Source organism: Zosterops lateralis (genome assembly GCF_965231275.1).
Source record: "Zosterops lateralis genome assembly, chromosome: 3".
Lineage (NCBI taxonomy): Eukaryota > Metazoa > Chordata > Aves > Passeriformes > Zosteropidae > Zosterops > Zosterops lateralis.
The window spans coordinates 39,747,747-39,767,676 of NC_139764.1; the positions used below are offsets into that span (position 1 = coordinate 39,747,747).

The following is a 19,930-nucleotide window of genomic DNA, read 5'->3' on the forward strand; positions in this document are numbered from 1 at the left end:
GACAGAAGCTGTTTTAAACTCATTTATTTCAGAAAGCTCAGAGTAATGGGCCTGAAAAACAAGAAAAAGAGGGAGTAATTCAGAATTTCAAGCGAACTCTCTCAAAAAAAGAAAAAAAAGAAAAAAAGAGGCGCGAAAAAGAGGCATTGCGACAAGCGTCAGATAGAGATGATAGACTTCTTCATGGGGATGATATGTAAGTGGTTTAAACTTATTTTGATAAGTTTAACTTAAATGATAGTTGTTTTTAAGTGCATTTGCAAAAGAAAAAGCATGTCTTGCAAGCACATGCTAACTCAGCTTTCCCACGCTTTGCAGTATTGAAAATTGTAATAAAGTTAGGGATATAATATAAAGACTATTTAATGCCCTTCCTCCTGCCCCAATGTTTAAGAGGTAGAAGACCTCTTTTTTTCTTTGAAAACTAGCAGTGCTAAAATTAGTTTTTTATCAGGTGAGCATGGGTATATGAACAGCATTAACCTTAGTAAAAGTGAAGTTCATGTAGAAACTGTCTTACAATAACTTAAATGAGCTCCTGTGTCTATGAATCCTACTGCTTTTTTATCCTATGTGAAGCAATAAGGACATATGTATTTTAAGCTCTTAATGACATTTTTTTTATTTAAACTAACTTGGCAGTGAGAATTTTCGCCTTGCAGCTGAAGTTTACAAAGATATGCCTGAGACCAGCTTCACTCGCACAATATCCAATCCTGAGGTGGTTATGAAACGGCGGCGACAGCAAAAACTGGAGAAGAGAATGCAGGAATTCCGCAGTTCTGATGGCAGACCAGACTCAGGTACTTAAAGTTCTTCTGCTTAAGTTAGAAACAGTAAACTTTTTATCAGGAGAATATTCTTGAAGGCCAGCAACTCCTGTAAATTTGGCTTCTGCTTTCTCCAACATTTTTTGCACATGACTCGTTTATCTGTGGTGTAACTAAACAAAGGATTTGTAAAAGTTGAATTCCACAGGAGGGAGTGTTCCATGGTTAGTGCGGGTCACGTCTTTCAGTGGTGGGCAGACTGATGAGTGTGTGCTCATTGAGCTTGCTGACAGAGCTAAACTGGGAAAAAAGGAAGGATGGACTTAGACAGGCAAACTGAGGAGGCTGGCTGAAGTAGCTGACATTCATTGTACTAAGAACAAGCTGAATAACCTGAAAGAGAAAATTCCATCAGTAGCATAAATTAAGGATGTAAAGGATTGATTGCTCTGCATGAAGGATTCTGGTAGATCTTGTGAATAACACTGGTTAAGTATTACTCATTCATGGGGTGGGGATATAACAACAATAGTATAAATACCATTAGAAAATAATAAGTGACGAAATGTTAGAACTGATAAAATCTCAAGTGATGTATTCTGTTCATGGAAGAGTAGTGAAGAAAGAGTTAGAGGTGTAGAAAATATTGTTTTGAGGGAAATGTTAAATGGGGTTGTTAAAGAAAGAGGAGGTCAGCACAAAATTCCTGTCAAGATGGGAAAGGTCTGTTCTTCAACCAGTCATTGCAAGTATTTCATTTTAAGTTCATGTAATACTAAGCATGGTGAAACACTGTGAAAAAGTCTTTGAGATAAATTATGGAAATATCATTGGAGATATTTAATGATGGCAGAGATAAGTCTATTTTGGGGACATTATGTAATTTTTCTTGTATTGCTAGAGTAATGAAATTATTTCTGAAGAACTTTGTTCTTATTAGAAATAATAAGAAATGTATGACTGACTGTTGAAAATATAATAAATGACTTCATATCTGTCTTTGTATTCTCTAGTTGCATTATTAATTCCATTTTTTTTCCAAGGTGGGACGCTGAGAATTTATGCAGACAGTTTAAAACCAAATATACCATACAAGACAATCCTGCTGTCCACTACAGATACTGCAGATTTTGCAGTTATTGAAGCACTGGAAAAATACGGCCTGGAAAAAGAAAATCCCAAGGATTATTGTATTGCTCGTGTAAGTTACTGAAACACAATCTCCTCATTTCATATTTGGTTGTTTCTTTTTCTTGGAGTAGCTTCCAAGCTCTAACATTTTCAATGTCTAACTTCCAATGTCTAACATTTTCCCCCGGCCCACAAATCTAAGAGCCTCAGGAATTGTGAAGTGACATGTCAGGTTTTTTGTTTTTTAAAACTTCAGTCTTCCAGTTGTACTAAATTACTGCTAGTTATATAGAAAAACATTAATACTGAAAATGGTATATTTCTTCATTTGGCACTGTAGTTTTATACCACTAAGTGTGCTGGTGATTCACAGATGTCTAAACTGATAGTTCATCCTGTGGATACCTAAATTTGTCCACAAAGCTGTTTCCCTGAACTAAGAGTGACCACTCTGAAGCAGAACTGCTGAGGTGAGATCCATTGTAAAAGGTGTATTTTGTGTTCTCTTTCCTTAAACCTTGCAGTGCTAGCTGACCCTCATTACAAATCAGAAGAGATTAAAGTGATACTCCTTTTTTCAGATTGAATTATTTTAGGAGTTCTAAAGGAATTGCATAGAATTGTTGTTTCTTAGAAGTGTGGCTTTAATCAAAAAGTCCCATGGGTAGTACTGATGGAAGATTACAGACTTCTGACCATGTTGTCTTCTTGGGGAGAACAGTGATGCTTGAAAAGATTGATTCTTATTTGAGTCCAGTGTTTGATTACATTTTTGGCTATGGCTTGTCTAATAAACTGGCATTTTTTGCTCCTTAAAATGTTGAAAAAATGGGGAAAAAGTTTGTTTCTCATGATACTGTGTTGGTTTGAAAGAATCACGGGCTACAGCCGAGACACTGAGACTGAATTTGAAGGTAGTTTTACTCCATGTTGCTTAGTTCAGACTTACTATGATGTATTAAAAATCTTTGAGTATTAGGGAATTTATTGGGCTAATTTCACTTTTACCCAGGTAACTCTCAGTTACTCTTTTCATAGTGGTGGTGTTCTCCGTTTCCTCCTATTTTCTGATCTTGTGTGGGAATGTTTAATGTAGAAAATAGTCTGGGGAATGTTGCATTGATCTTGGGAAAGGTTAATGAAGTTATTGCAGCAAAAGAAATTGTTTTATATTAGTTTTTTGGGAAGTACTTCTGGAAAATATATTGTGTTTTCTGAGTAACACATCTTCATAGAGTAAGTGTCCGAACTGATGTAAGTTGTGTGCTTACGTTTACATTTGACATGCATGAATGATCTTCACTGACTAACAGCAGATCTGTATTTATAACTCTTAAGTGTAGCAGACCTTATTTGCTCACAGTAAGTTGTAGTTGGCTAAAAATCTGCTTGGCCGTCCTCTGCTCATACAGTGCTTGGCTTTTAATATGTTAATTCTTTTATTAATATAGTTGAGTATTTTAAATCTAGATTTTAAAATCTACTTTTTTTCGAGTTATTTTATGAAGTTGCTTTCCTTGCTTGCAACATTAAAATACCCAAGAATTAGCCTGGTGTGTCCTTAATCACTGTTGTCTTTTTTGGAAGCTCACAAATGCACCACTAAGTTTGTCCAATGGTACTCCTTTAGACTGAGATCTTATAGGTGTTCTCTGTCCCTGGGTTGGCTTTTGTCCCTGTTCTTCTGGCACTTCACAGTACTCTTTCTAAGGCAGGTCCTGCACACGTTCCTATTCTTTACATTTTGTTAAGTTCAGGTATTATTAGTGGAACATACAACTTCAGTTTCTTACTGGTTGAGGTTTTGAAACATTTTGTTCTCTTTGAGTGCCAGGTGCAGTGTCCTTGAAGATTTAAGCAGTTGACATTTACTTAATTATTAAGATGAATTTTAAGTTACAAGACAAGACCATTATAAGGCTGTATAAGTACCTGTAATAAAGATCACTCCTGAAGTTTCAGTTGAAAGATAAACATTGTAAGACTTTTTCATAACATTTTTGTCAACTGTTATTGTAAATGGCATTGTCCTGTTGGTTGTTTGCTTTCACACATTGGTTTGCAGTTTGCAGTGTATCAGGCTGTACCTTTATGCCTGGTTCTGCTTTTCTGTGTAAGCAAGTAGACACCAGCTCGTTCCAATGTGTGTGTGTGTGTTTTGTTTGTTTCAGTTTGCTTGGTTTGAGTTTCCCTGGGTAATGTGGGGTTCACTGCACATCTCTGAAGATTGTCAAATTAATTAGACAGTCTTCCAAGCTACCTGTGCATATTCGCTGAGGGCATTAGACTTCAGGCATGCAGCAAACCAGTTAACTCTTGAAAGTAGAATCTTGATTAGACTTTTGTTTTTAGCATGCACTTATGTTTTTACTTGAGGGTAAGGCATAAATAACTTTTTGTAATGTCAAGCAAAAATATGCATTTAATGGTGAATAGTTTTAGTGGGTTTTTCTAAGATGTAGTCATTACAGACATCCGACATTAAGTATTTTAGCGAGATCTGTTGGGAGGGTTTTGTAGGTTTTTTTGTGGTATTGCTATTGTTTTCTCAGGGTTTTTTTTTTTGGGGTGTGCATGTTTTGTTTGGTTTTGGTGTTTTTGTTCCTGTTTGTTTTAGTAAGGGCATGTGCAGAGCCTGCATTCCCAGCTTGTAAGGAAAATTGTAGATTATTAAATCACAATAAGTAGATACACTCAAATATACAGTAGATATGAGGGCTTTTACTTAAAAAACATTAAAGTGACAGAAGAGCTTTTTGAAGACCTGTTACAGCATGGGGTGTTCTCATGTGAGACTTTTGTTAAGGAGGGGTCTGATAACTTCATCTCTATTTATTAGTTATCACAGGGGACTTCATACTCAAATGCTTATCTTCTCTTACATGTTTATTCCAACAAATGCTTTGAAAGTTAAGTCCAAAGTTGCTGTGGTCTTTATTTAAATTTCCTAGCTTGTATTTTCTGAATGTTTCACTACATTTTAAAGTAATAAATATAGAATGGAATGACTATAAAAATTTATGTATGCTTGCGAATACACTCATGATGAAGCAGAGTGTATTTTTCCTAATTCTCAGTCTTGTGTTTGTTTCCATTTATAGACTGAGTCTGAAGCTTGTGATATTAGGCTGCTTTGACCCATCTCTATTTCCTGTGCTGTTGCAGAAATCAGAGAAATGTGTGTGCTTGATCTCAGCAGTCTGTATAGATGAAAATTCACAAAAATGTATTTAAATGTTTTGAAAAACTCAAGCCTATCTCTACACATAAGCCAAAACCCAGTCATTATGACAGACTTATTCCCATGCTTTTCCATTATTGTAAAATGCAGGAATTTCAGTTTTGTGGGTAGCACTGAGGCAGTGCTCGCCTAAACCAGAGGTTTTTTCTAAAATGGCATTGCAACAATTAGAAGCCTCCTGGCCCACAGGAGCTCAGATACCTGGTGTTCTGTAGCTTTCTACAGGTTAGGTCACAGATCTGTTTAAAGTGAGGGTTGTCTGAGTTGCCAGCTCATGCTTCCTTGAGAGAGGAGGGGAATGGCAACTGACTGGGAGGATGAGGGGAGCAGTGCTTTTGTGACCCCTGTTCTAGCTTGTCTAGTCCACCATTCCTGCCCTTAAGCCCAACACCAAGTATGGATGCTTATCCAAGTTCCATGGTAGAAATAGTATCAGGTTTAGGTAGCATGTGGGCATTTGTAACACATCTGTTCCTCTGGCTTTACTGCTAGAGGTTTTTCTTTAGATTCCTCCCCAGTCCAGTATTGCTCAGGTCCTGGTATTGCATGTATTTCATGCTTTGTAAGTAGCTACCTTCTGTCTCAAGGGCTTTGGAATTTTAAGATTCTTGCTTGCTGAATATAGCTTGAAACACAGTGTTACCCTAATTATCCTGTATGTGTAATTGATTCTAAAATCTGAGATGTGAAATAGTTTGGCAAGATAAGATTTGAGTGTAGATGTGTTTCTGTTTCCCTCTGGTTTATACATTTTAATGTTTTCCTTCATTTATAATATCTTGTCTATTTGAAAATCTAATTAAAGATAATTGAATTAGTCCTATGTTTAGCCAAGTTTTGCATAGAAAATGGTTCAGGGATTGCATACTTCTGATCTTAAATGTAGTTGTTTCCTGCTTGGAAAAAGATGAAAGGATGCCTGAGGTGGGTCTGTGAGAACTTGGTTAACACAGAAATGGGTGTGGAAAGGAGGGAACAAATGAGAGTGGAAAGTCTCTAGAGGGCTGCAGTGTCGTAGGGTGCTGTAGCCAATGGCTGCATCCCTTCAGCAGGTCTTACCTTGGTCATAGTTCAGAGATGGGAATAAGTTGGAGTAGTTTGTTTAAAATAGAACTATCTATGAATTTAAATTACATTGTTAAGGTTTCAAATGTGGGAGTACAATATATTTTATTTTTTGATTCAGCTTTGAAAGATCTCTCTTCTATAGCTGTAATACTGCCTGTCATTGTCACTTGTTCTTGATGGCTGTGGGGAGCAGTAATGCATGAAATTACAGACTGTATCTCCTCTAAGATCAATTTAGTGAATCAAGGTTTTACCCTTCCTCTGCTTTGTAAGGATATAGCTGTAAAAGGTAGGAGCAGTCTGTAGTTCTTTTCCAAAAGTATACTTGGTGTTGTTTCTTCCTTAGAGCTAGCCAGCAAGAAGCAGTCGTGTGAAATGCTCCAGTTTTGTTCTTAGTTCCTTGTTTAGACCAGGTAAAATTTGGGTGAGACTAGGATACAGCAGGTATGACATAGTCTTTGCCAGCTTGTTGTGTCATTTTTAAAGATATATATCTATATATGTTACATTAGCAGAATGGCATTAGCAAAATGAAAGCCTGATTCCAGTGTGTGAAATAATGATGGAAAGTTAAGTTCTGTTTCTGGACTATAATCTCCACAGGTTGTTTTTTTTTTTTCTTTTTTTGTCTTAGCTGATGAGAAATTGGAATTTTTTTTTTTTTTTTTTACTGAAAGATCTCGCCTACTTTAAGTGTCACGTCTGCTTTTCTTTGCTTTTTAGATTTTTTGGTGTTCTGGAAAGTGTGATTTAACTGTAGCAAGAGGCAAGAGAGGAGTGTTAGAAAATCTTGGAAAACAAAATACATTCCAAGTTACTGAATTCTTTGGCTGTATCTCTTATTATAAACAACACATGCAAAAAAAGTTATAAGAGGATGTACCCCTGAATGTTCTAATTGTCCACCAACAGCTCTGAAAACTTAAAATTCTTTTTTAGGTCATGCTGCCTCCTGGTGCTCAGCACTCTGATGATAAGGGTGCTAAAGAAACTATTCTTGATGATGATGAGTGTCCACTGCAGATATTCAGGGAATGGCCTAGTGATAAAGGTATGTCCAAAAACCTTTAAGATATTTTTGTGCCTTGGGTTGTAAGCCATCATTATGGGATCATTCCCTGTAAAAGAAGAAATTCTAACATATATTTTAGTGTGTTTTGGTTTTGGACACTTAAAATACTAGAGAGTATTAGTTATTTACTGTTTCATTTGCACTCTTTGTAGTAGTGGGAAGGTTTTGCATTTTATCCTAAAGTTTCTAAATCATTCACTATCCTGAAGTATACTTTTGTATATCTCTGTGTAGTTAATCTCTGTGTAGTTATTTTTAAGTTAAAACTATTCTAAAGAAGTGGCAGGAATTTAGTAAGCTGAAAGCAATCCTATGGGGCACTTACAGATTAATAGATGTTGGTTATGTGCTTATTCACTGGTAGTGTGACTCAAAGGATGCATAATCCTGTGTTTTAGGAGTACTGGTCTTCCAGTTGAAGAGGAGGCCTCCTGATTATGTCCCAAAGAAAACCAGGAAGATGACTGATGGAAGGCCATTAAAGGGGAAGGAAAGAGTTGACGGGTCTGGCTATGGCTCTTGCCTTCCTCCTGAGAAGCTACCATACCTGGTAGAATTAAGCCCAGGTAAGAATTCTGGTTATCTAATAAGCTAAATTACATTATAATATAGTCATTTGGATTTTTCAAAAATAAGACATTCTTTGTAAGCACCAACTCTCTGTGGTGGGAAGTCTGTGTTACATGAGTTGTTCTTCTGATGTCAGATTCTGAATTGGAGGTAACAATTCTAAAGGTAGAGATGCATATTACTGTAATATCAAAATCTTAGCAGCAGATGTTTGGAGTGAAAAAAAAGGGGAGAAATTATTTACTAAGCCTAAATCTGATTTGCTTTACATTCACAAGTACACTGTAGCATACCTGGTATTTGACAGTGCCATACATGGAAAATCACATTTTTCAACAGAACAAGACATAAATTTTTAAAACAAACTTAGATGTTAAACGTTTTTCAGCTTCTGTGGAACTTTCAGATCACTATCAAGGGTGAGTTTTATTTTGGCATAATTAGAACTCACTGGACTTTGTGATAATTTGCAGTTAATTTTATGATACAGAAAGAGCCAGGGGGGATTGATTGTATATAGCACAGCTACTGATAAACCATACATAACTTATGCTCTTAATTTCTATCATCCTTGTGTTTATAGATTTGGCTACAGACTATCATTTTTGGTGTTTGAGTTATATACAGCTCTTTTTCCTATTAAGTGTAACTTGAGTACACTCAGGTGTTCAAGTAAATGTTACAGTTTGAAGCCTGGTTGTGTACTTTTTGGCAAACAAGGTTGGAAATTGGTGCTGAAACCTTTGCTGGATCAGAACTGCAAAAAAAAAAAAAAAAAAAGGTTAAATTTATGGTCAAATAGTGTAGGTGGTTTTTTTTTTGTTTTGTTTTAAATCTAGATGAAATTATCAGCACACAGAATATATGAAACATATTGTCATGTTCTACAGGTTGATGTTTGGTTTGCACGTTAATATTTTGGGTTCTTTTAATAGTATTGTTGATTTCTTTTCTTGTTCTCTTACTCTTTGTGGGATTTGGTGCTTTATCACTGAAATGTTGTGTTCAGGCAGTGGTGCGAGACTCCCATTAACAGAGCGAGTGAACCCATCCTGAAGTGCCGCAGGTGTCAGTGCTGTGTGCTCAGCTTCACACATTGCCTGTGGGACTGACCTGTTGTTCGTGTTTTCCTTCTAACAGCTCGTTGTTGCTTCTCTAAACAATAAGGATTGTTTCATTCAGTAGCTTTGTAGTACTGATATTCTACACAGTTTCTAAAATTGAAAGAGTTCAATGACCTTCATCCTTATCAATTGAATAGGTGTTGTCTGGCTATGGTTTCACCCTTTCCTATCTTTTCTTTTCTTGCCCTCCTCCGCATGTTCTGCATGGTATCTGTCCTGCTTCACCTGGGTCCTCTGCATGTGTTTCTAACCCCAGGGAGAAGGAATCACTTTGCCTACTACAACTATCACGCTTACGAAGGTAACGCTGTATTTGATACTGTTCTCTCATTAGTCACTAAACACTTCTCTGACGGTAAATCTTGTGTTTCTTTATGACAAATGAAGGACATTCTTATTTATCTTAAGGAGTTTTTTTCCAAGGGACTGCTTCTGTGTTATCTGTTTTGTCAGCTGACATTTAATTATTTGATTTGTGAACAAATAGCAAATAGATCATGAACATGCTGTTACCCAGAAAGTTCAACCTTCCAGCTACAGTTAACAGCCAAATTTCAGAGGGTGGTTTATGAGCAATGTTACAGTAGAACTGAAAGTTCTCTGATCCATCTGCTTGCAGAGTTCATAGTTAAAACTGTTTTTGGGTAGATGGCTTGGAACTTAGCTGTCCTTTTCAGTATTTGACTGTGTTGATGCAGTGGACAAAATCTGTGATGATTTTTGTGTGAAATAGTGTTTGGACCCCTGGGAAAATGACCTCACTTTCTGCTTTGTGGTGTTCTATGGCATCCTTTGGTATTTCTGCTGCCTGGTTTGTCTAACATTAGTGGTGTATATCAAAGATTTAGCACTTTAGACCATAGAGACTTGTTCAGGTTTTTTTTGTAGTGTTTGAAATTGATAGTCTAATGTACAAATCGTTATGGATCTTTAATTCTTCTTAGAGTTTAGGGTAATGTGCAGATGTGTTCTGGTTTGACCAAATAGAGAAGAATACAAAGCCATTTTCTTTTAATTGTGAAATGTCTACCAAAATACTTTTTTCTTTTCTTAATTTTTTTGCTGTTTCCTCACTTTATTTTCTAGACTGTTGTAAAAGAACTAAATGTGGTAGTCAGTGTTCCTCACCCTTTCCTTTATGGTTGTGAAGTGCAATACTGGGGTTTAAAGAACTGTATTCAAACACTGTTATTCCAGAGAGCAGAAAGCTTTCATAGAGTGGGCCAAACTGAAAATCATGGATGGGCTCTGCAGGAACACTTGACCATTAACTAAGAAGATTGGAATTTAGTTGCATGTCACTGGAGGAAAAAAAAAAAAGTTTTTTAAATCTTAGTGTGTGAAAAGAGGTCTTCATACACTAGAGTCAGATTGTGTCTTTGGGAAAAAAGCACTTTAGGATACTTGTATTTATTATAGCAATAACTCCAATAGAAATGTCCTCCTTTGAAAACAGAGGCTGCTTATATTTTTGCAGAAGAACCCAGCAGACTCACTTTCATGCAGTGTGTAATTGCACAAATTCAGTAAGTTTGCTAGTGAAGTATGTCCAGTTTTCCCACTTCTCCACAGCTGCTGATCTTGCTGATGTTTTTATGACTCTTTCACTGACTGAAGATTAGATTCTGTATGGTACAGGAGGTACTTGGGTAGCTTGTGGCTGTCCATGTGGCAGTCAGCAATTGTCTCTATATCCAAATCATGTGAATGAACCAGTAAACTGAGATGTATCTGACAGAAATAGATTGGATAGACTAAAATGACATTCAGCTGCACTTTGAATAGCTGATTCCATCTGTATTATCTGGGAATATGGCTTTTGGTGAGTTCAGGGATGTTAATAACTTCAGTTGTACAATCATAATATTTAAAGGCTGAGAAAAATGGCAGACTTCCATGTTTTCAGGTATGAGCCTCAGATCCTACAAGCCTGAAATTAAAATCACAAAGCATAAATAAAAAATAAAAAGGCAAACCCATAAGGCTTTTTTCCTTGCTTCATCACAAAAAAGAGCAACCTTGAGCTGTAGAACCGATAGCAGTGGGGGAGATGTGGAGGGCATGGAGGTATAACAGCTTGGAAAGAAGAATTGCAGAAGGTTGGAGAAGTGGAAAGCCTTGGCCAGGGTGTTTTCCTGGCCAACCTTCTTTCTGAGAACAGAACCGCAGTATGGCATCTGTAACACTTTTGCACATGAGTTCGAAGGAGCTTTGTTGACTGCTGCAATAAAAAAAATAGTTTACTATTGGCTCCTTCTGCTGGAAGTGCACATCTTGTCTGAAATTTAATAATAGAATTATCTGCTGATTCAACATGATATTTCAGATCTGCCCAACCATCTCCTAAGCTTATTAGTGTTTAAACCCTTAGTAGTTAGGAACTTGTACAGGAAATACGCTTTTCAAGTGTACACTTAACTAGTTTTAACTCAACAGGTAAAGTCCATTGTGTGACCATTTTTGTTCAGTTTGGGCTTACTTGTTTTCTATGAGCTGATCTTCATCATTTGGTTTGGTCTGGTGCTAAGTCAGTACTATTTCCCAGCATTATTTCGAGCATTGGTCTGGTGAATTCAATTGAAGTTATAATTTTCAAAGTGGTTCAGGATTCACCTTCTAGTGGTGAAATAATGCATGTAAAATATATATCCATGAAGGGCGGCCTGTCTTGGTTTCTTTCTACTGTTTAAAAAATACATGTTTGTGTTAGAAACCACTGACTTGATGTCCTTACAGTGACTATTCACTTCTGTTCATTATAGGTTTTTTTAATAACATTACTATTTGAAGTGGGAATGGTGACTCTTGGTGCATAAACCAAGTAATGAAATCTATTTGTATTGTGTCCTTTGCTGTGATCAGCCTTTGTGGATTGTCATGGCCTGGGGAGTAGGGCCCTTCACCTTAGATGTAGCAGAATATATATCCTGCTGCTGTGAGTTAAAAGGGATACATACATTCCAAATACCATTGAGGTGAGGTTCCAGCTGTTGAAAACCAGGAAATACACTTTATACTGTAGTACAACACAACCATCCTTCCCTCCTACACCTCTTCCCTAGAACAAAAAGGCCTTTCAACATTCTTAGGATTTGTAGTAATTATCTTCGAGATTAGGATACTTTTTACTGTAGAAACTGGCTTTTATTAATGATGAAGTATAACAACCCAAATAACTTTGAATAACTCCTTAAAATTTTTCCCTTTTTGGAAGAAAAAAAATGACATTTTTATCTAGTACTGTGGTTTTAATACAAGGTGTTTTCAAGGAAAACAATAGACACTGCAGAGAAACAAAAGCCTTAATTTGCATCAGCAGAAACACTGTGATACTAATATACATTTCTTGAGTAATTGTTGCTTGAAAGCACACACACGTGGGTGCCAGTTTTACCAAACTAGGATGTGGGTAGGAGGAGGAAATACTTGACTTTTGGATTAATAAATAAATAAATGAAGGAGCTGCTCTAGTTTTTGATGTGTAAGTTGTGGGGAGATATAATAAAAATAAATGGAATTTGGTTGAAGCAGCCAGATACATTCAGTAATCTTTTATCTGCATTTAGTATTACTGAAGATGCAGCCATATAATTTCTGATTAGCATTGTTAAGTATTTGAAATTGCACACAATTCAAATGGCTGAAGACACTGTACTAGCATTATCTTTTCTGGGTTACAGTGACATTAAATGTATGCCTTTCTAGACTCAAGTACAGAGATGTCATAACAGGTTTATCCCTCTACCTGAAAGATGTTTAGAGGAAGGAGTGGTCTTACGATTAATGCTTCGAGATGGATTGCATACTAATGTTATGATAGTGTTTCCTTGTTCAATAACTGCATATTACTGTAGTATCAGCACTTAACTTTAGTATTTACTCTACCAGTCTATGGGCTAACTGTGCCTGGTGTCTTTATGTCCCAATAGCATCCCAACAACCCCAGGAGAAGCTTATTAATTACTATAATTTTATGGTTAAATGGTTTTCATTCTGATTTTAATAAACAGATTCTGGGAGTTTACAACTAGATTTATGGAGCTTCTGTTTATACTGACTTTCACTTAAAAAATTTGAAGATAACTAGTAGCCCACTTGCAGACAGTAATATATGTGCCATGGCATTAGAAGAGAGAAGTTAGAAATGACAGTATTACTTCAGTTTCTGCTCATATTTAAAGTTGTAGGATTTTCTAGGAAGTGAGGAGGCTTTGTATGTATGCCCAAACCCATTTGTGTTAGCCTGTGAAGGCACCTGCTAAATTGTATACACTTTGTATGTCCAGTGCATCTTGTGAATTTTTGTGCTATTTGGACAGTACGTATTTCTGAGGGGAGTAAGAAGTTGGACTTCATTTTTTACCTGTTTTCTGTGAGATGAAAATATAGGCTGATGGAACTATAAAGATAAGGCCAGAAGTGCTAGGGTCCTGTATATTAAGACTAAAGCTATCATAAGTAAACATTTTGTAGGATTGTCTTTTAATATTGCTCTAGTTCAGCATCTGATGATTAGAAACAGTTTTGTATGTGGATCACTTGACAGCAGATATTGCTGATAATGTGTACTTTAGTAAGGTCAGTACATACTATTAATGTGGGAATCTGCAAGTGTTCTATTTTCTTTATCTTCTAAATCCATACTGTATACCCATATAAAATCTTAGAGATTTACAAAAAATGTTATATTGCTTAAACTACTAAGGAAATAGAAAAGATTAGATTAATGGTGTGTTCAGAATTGTAGTTGTTGATAACTTTATTATTTGCCTTTGTAGTAAACAGCTGCTCCAAGTAGGCTTTCTCTGCTCTCAGGGTTCTTACATTATTAGGAGCAACCAAGTTCCCAACAATCTTGAAAGAATGTCACTCAGGTTTTCTTTTTTTGTGAACATTGCTATTCTGAACTAAGTTGCAGTAAGTGTAGAAATGCTGTGCGAATATTTGAACTTTATTAACTTGCAAACTAAGATTTATCGCTTGCTATACAGATGGCTCTGACTCCAGAGATAAGCCAAAGCTCTATCGTCTACAATTAAGTGTCACTGAAGTTGGAACTGAAAAATTTGATGACAATTCTATTCAGGTATGGAAAAAAGCAGACTCATTTTACAGTACTGATCTGATCTCTGGTGTGTTATGTGTCATTGTGGTAACTACTAAAATATACTGTAAATACCCTTCAAAGCTTAAAGAATAAAATACTGCTAAAATTTCTTATTAATGGTCAGAACTGTCTGTTTAAATTTACTTCCACTCTTGATTTAACAGAAGGGTTTTATTACTTTAAGTCAAGTTTTTATTATTTAAGGGGTTTATTATTTAAAATAGTGTTTCCTTTTTTTAACTGGATCAAACAGTGCATATCATTGTTATTGTAACTGCTTAATGGCTTTCAAGTCCTAGTCTTCATCCCATTGAGGTAGAATTTCTTACATTTGTATGAAGTTCATATCAGGGAGTCTCTTACAGTACCCTGGGTCTATGTCATGCATTTAGTTGATTTATAATTAATTGCATTGTGAGATTTCATATAAAACAGCAAATGGAAGAAAACAGTATATGACCAAAACAGTATAAAATTTTTCGTTAAGGGGTGTCTACTTCACATGTTAGTTAAATGTGTGTTTTATTATTCTTTTTGCATTGAAAAATGAAGTGAAACTGACTGATTTTAGTACCACTCATCTCTCTAAATTCATAGTCAAAGTTAAATAGCTAGTCTGTAAATAGGGAAAGCTACATCTTAGTCTTTGTTTTTTTTTATTTCTGCCGCAGTATAATTTAATTTATTCTATTAATTTTATTAATTAATTTTATTCCCAGTTATTTGGTCCAGGAATTCAGCCTCATCACTGTGACCTCACTAATATGGATGGAGTTGTTACTGTAACCCCAAGAAGCATTGATGCTGAAACCTATGTGGAAGGTCAGCGTATTTCAGAAACCACCATGCTGCAAAGTGGAATGAAGGTTCAGTTTGGGTCTTCTCATGTATTTAAGTTTGTGGATCCTACTCAGGACCATATTCTTTCCAAAAGAACTACTGATGCAAGTCTTATGGTCAAAGGTCCAAGACACAAAACTGGGTAAGTAAAATTTATTTTCATCCTACTGAGGTTAGAAGGGGAACTTTGGGAAAAATACAGAGTGAGAGCATTATAAATGGCCTGGGACTAGTGTGTGAACTCATTTAAAGTGTTAAGTATATAACTTTAATACTTGAGCTCCACCTTGTGATTTTACGTAGGATTAGCAAGTGTCTTTTTCATTATGAAGTATTCACACAAGCTTTCCTCATGCTCATGTCTGTGTTAAAAACACTATAATCCCTTATTTTCATGTATTAAACAGTTCATCCAAGCTCCAGGGAAAGTCAAGAAGTTGCTGAATGTTTTCAGAGAGTCTGGTTTTTGGTTTTTGTTTTTTTTTTTTAGAAAATAACTTTCAAAGTTCCACTAAAAGGGTTTGGAAATGAAGTAATCATGAAATGAAACTGTTAAGACAGGGAATATCCAATATGTCCCAATATAACAACCACATTTTATAGTGTGATTACTTACCTGCTGGTTTCTGTGTTGCAAGGACTAACAGTCCAGAAGTCTACCCTGTTGTTTCTCATTCATATTTTTGATAGGTGCATAATAAAAATACTGATCATAGATATTATGACTCATAGGGGTTCAGGTGTTTAGTTCAATAGCCATAGAAATATTCAGAAGAAACAATCTTTAAATCAGTTTGTAAAGCGGGAGAAAACAACATCTGATTTTCTGTCTTCTCTGGGTCCAAACGAGGCTACTATTATTAGTATATACATTATTGTATAATGTCATTTAGAAAGTAACAAATCAGCTTGGAGATGAGTGAGAGAAAGATACCTAGGAAAAGAAGCTTATTTGCTGAGTTAAAGATGTATGCTTTAACCATTTTTATTTTTTCTTCACTGTATTTTCTTCTGGAAGGACACTGTGCTTTTTGTAGGCCCTGTCTGCAGGAAGACTTCCAGCCACGTGGCTGTCATGTAATATTGTTGCTTAAATCTCGAGTTCATTCTGCATTTAGCCTGCAGATCAATCAATAAATAAATGCTCCTGCAGATTTATAGACAACTGGAAAGCACTGTATTACTGCAGAGCTTTATCTGGACAATAAAACCTATGGCAAAGGCCTGTTGCAGCTTGAACAATCAAACATTTTTTTAATATCTATAGAATAAGGAGACAGTAATATGCATTACTATGATTTATGAATTATTTACATTATGTTATACATTTAGTACTTAAGAGCTGAGTAAAAAATTTTAGCTAGTCTATTGTGGTGGATGCAATGCAGTGAACATGTTTTTTGTGATTTTATATTTTCTCACTTGACTGGAAAGAAATTAGCTAAAAATCTGTTTTTGCAAATGAAATTATCTGTTTAAGTATTTCTAGGTTTTAGTAATATGAAGAACTAACACAGTATTTAAAAAAAGGTAATATTAACTGGACTCATGGTATAACCCTTGAATTTTAATTTACTAATTTTAGTTACTCTGTTCCTTGTTTGCTAAATGTTTAACAATATAATTTCTAAAACATACTGGAAATGTTGTCTTGCTTATAGAGCTGTCCAGGAAACCACATTTGATCTGGAGGGAGACATTCACAGTGGAACAGCATTACCAGCAAGCAAGGTATTGTATTATGACTTAAGTTAGCAATAAATAAGAGCATGTGTAAGTTAAATCAAAATTACAACATTAGTAGCATTTGGGGTAATGTGGCCAATTTATCTGTCTCCCCAGCTGTTTTTCCTTCTGAATAGGCTCAGACACTATATGCATTGTTATTTTAGATTTGTTGTGGATTTTTTTTCTTTTGTTGTTGTTGTTGTTGTTGTTTTTGTTGTTTGGTTTGTTTGTTTTTTCCCAAAACCCTTTTGTTTAAATTTTTATTGTCATTGGGCATGCATCTCATGTCAAGAATAGTAACATTTTTTAGAAAGGGAAGCTCTCCAAACCTGAAGGAGTTTCTCCTCAAACTGACTTCTGGAAAACAGATTACATGCAGATAGAGATTCTTGTTAGAACTGGTACATTGTTACCTCATGTGTGTAGCATATGGCTGTTGTCATTTGTGATGGGGTAAATAAATGTTTTATATAAAATGTGAAAGGGTGTTCAATTTTAATTTAACTAGGCTTTTAAAATTTAATGGATGTGACTTTAGACTTCAATAGAGCTCCTGTACACACATTGACTAAACAAACTGTCTCTGCAGTCATAATTATAAACATTTTATGAGGTGATAATCTTTTGTTGCTTTCTTTCTGCACTTTCTGTTAATAGATTTTGTGTCAGAATTGCATTTTCCAAGAGCAAACAAGTAGAGTAAATGACACAATGGTTAATGCCTTACTTGCTATGATCACATGCCTCAGATGAAATGAGAGACTGAATTACTTCAGCAGTATGAAATGGAATAAACTTCTCAGAAGTGCATTCCCTTCTGTTTTATTTTTACTATTACGAAACTGAAATACGTGTAAATAGTGATATTAATGCAGCAGTGATAGCTTTTGAATGTATTTTTAGTCTCATTTGTATTCTTACCACAGTCTTTTGATTCAGTTTCTCTGCTTTCTTTGTAGCATCGGATAGTGCTTTTTCTTTTATGTGTTCTTTACCGGCTTCTGATAGGAATTTTAGTGATATTTTAGAAGGAAGAACAGAAACTTTGTAAAATAATATCTTAAAGTTTCTCATAATAAGAGTTTCTGGCTTTATTATGTAGCATAGGTCATATCCTATTCACAGTCATTAGAAAAATACTTCTAGTGGACCTAGGGATTAATGGGAAAGTTTAGTTTCTTTTTTAATTACACTGTTTGAGACTGTGTACATCTTGTTAAAGCACTGATGAATCACTCATTTTCTAACATTTGCTTTCTTCTAAGTTTGCTTTTCTGTTTGGAAAAGGGGTAACAGTAAGTTCAATGAAAGTTCTATGAGGTGTGGTGGTGAAGAGTGATTTATTCAAGCTCTTGCTTTGAGATGCATTTGTTGGCAGATTTTCTACGTTGAAGCAAATAATTTAGTCCTAGAAATTTCTTACGAAATGTTGAAACATCTTCTATTTTACTGATTGCTTGTTTTATATTCTTTATGCTGAAAAAAATTGCTATTTATTTTGCTGCTTAAAGCAGCATATTTGTCCCATTCCTGATAGAGGATGATGGAATTAGAAATGATAAATTAAAAGCTTCCTATTAAGGAGCGTGAGACACCAAAAGTAAACAAATTAAACAGTACATAAAAAAAATTACACAGTTTGAATTGCCTTTTCTTGTCTTGGAAATCTTTTACTGCCTGCCAGATCAGACTTTCCTTAAGATCAGGATAAATTATATTATAAGTCAGTAGTGCGGACACTTGGAACTATTGCAGAAGCAGACTGGGGGAGCATGACCAGTTCTAAATTTGTAAATCCATTTAACTTTGTCTCCTACCTAAAGTTTTGATTCCCAACTCATTCTTACTTTGCATTGATACCTATGCAGCTTTTATTAAAGATGTTTGAAAGCTACATTATAAATTCTAGCGGTGCATTAGCAAAGAGCTGCTCCTAGCTGGCTGTTGTTGTCTGTTGCATTGGAAGCAGAGTCCTAGCTGGCTCTTCAGTGGTGAAAGTGCCTGCTGAGCTATTGCTCTCTGTGCCATACTCCCTTCTTCTGCTTCCCCATCCCTTTTCAAGCCTCAGACCAGCTTCATTTTAGTGGTGCTGGGCACAAAGACTGGCTCATGCAGTGCTTGCATGCTAAGCACCTGTCTCTCTGTTCTGAATTAGAGCACCAGCAGGCTGGACGGAGACAGGACATCGTCTGCATCCAGCACAGCCGAGCGAGGAATGGTGAAGCCGATGATTAGAATAGACCAGCAGGATTACCGCAGACAGGACAGCAGGTAGGAAAAGTGTGAGCCGTTACTTCTCAGAATCCAAAAAATGCATTTGTTTTTCCAGTAGATCAAGTGCTGTGTTAAAGTATTTTAAATCATCTAGTTTTCTGTAAGGAGAATGAGATTTCCTTTGAGATCTCTCTCCAAATAAACCCCAGGATTAACAACCAAAGCAAAAAAGTCAAATTACTTAAAAAAACCCCAAAACCAAATCCTTTGCTCCAGTATTCTGTTATTTGTGGTTCTCTTCTTGTAAAGTCAGGCTAATAGTCACGTCACATCATTGTTGATTCGTGGTTAGGTATGTCGTATGAAATGAAAAGTACAATTACTTAAAATTTTCATTTGTCAGTGGCAAGATGATGTGATTTACTCTGGAGAGTGAAATAACCAGGTCATTGCTATGTCTGCTGTGGAGTCTCTGTCCTTGAAGATACTTAAAACCTGACTGGACAGGGTAGTGAGCAACTTGCTCTTGTTGACCCTGTTTGGAGCAGGGAAGTTGGATCAGATATCTATAGAGTCTCTTATTACATCTCAGCAAATCAGTGAGAATGTGAATAAATTTTTTTTCAAATCCTTCAAAAAATACAAGATTGTATTGCCATCTACATAAATAAACTTTTAAATTTAGATGAACAGGTGTGATAAATGGATGAAAAGTAAGGTAAATGTGGTGCAGGGTTAAAACGTGCAGTTGTCCAAGTTGTAAAATTTGCAGTATGAAGCTTTTTGTACCTTTAAATTGATATTAACTAGACAGAAAAGAGAATTCTGAGATGTGAGTGGCAGGAAAAAAATAGAGCCAAAAAAGGGCAGAAAATTGTACTTCCACTTGAACTTGAATGTTCAAGTGTTGTCTAGGAGGGGTATCTTCTAAATACTTTCAGTGAAATTAGACCAGAATACAACTCAGTTCTACTCTGCACTCTCTTGTTAGAGTGTCTGGTCATCTTCAGATTCTTTTTTAGAATTTTATTAAGGTTGTGAAATTCAACTCCTTCCTGAATTAGT

The 19,930-nt window shown here is 35.7% G+C and overlaps 1 protein-coding gene across 14 annotated transcripts in view; it reads left to right on the forward strand.

Annotated features, from left to right (window-relative positions):
- Nucleotides 1-19,930, forward strand: part of AFDN (afadin, adherens junction formation factor) — a gene marked incomplete at its 5' end in the record, with an annotated part of 115,517 nt that overhangs the window by 36,987 nt on the left and 58,600 nt on the right. For 10 of the 14 annotated variants that reach the window (XM_083855967.1, XM_083855980.1, XM_083855971.1 and 7 more), the window contains 10 exons: nucleotides 33-196; nucleotides 643-803; nucleotides 1,814-1,971; nucleotides 7,150-7,261; nucleotides 7,681-7,848; nucleotides 9,233-9,277; nucleotides 13,968-14,062; nucleotides 14,803-15,065; nucleotides 16,585-16,654; nucleotides 18,807-18,922. In XM_083855967.1, coding sequence (XP_083712093.1) covers nucleotides 33-196; nucleotides 643-803; nucleotides 1,814-1,971; nucleotides 7,150-7,261; nucleotides 7,681-7,848; nucleotides 9,233-9,277; nucleotides 13,968-14,062; nucleotides 14,803-15,065; nucleotides 16,585-16,654; nucleotides 18,807-18,922 — 1,352 coding nt within the window. The remainder of the gene's footprint in view (nucleotides 1-32; nucleotides 197-642; nucleotides 804-1,813; nucleotides 1,972-7,149; nucleotides 7,262-7,680; nucleotides 7,849-9,232; nucleotides 9,278-13,967; nucleotides 14,063-14,802; nucleotides 15,066-16,584; nucleotides 16,655-18,806; nucleotides 18,923-19,930) is intronic. The other 4 variants (XM_083855978.1, XM_083855970.1, XM_083855979.1 and 1 more) reach the window with 1 other exon arrangement.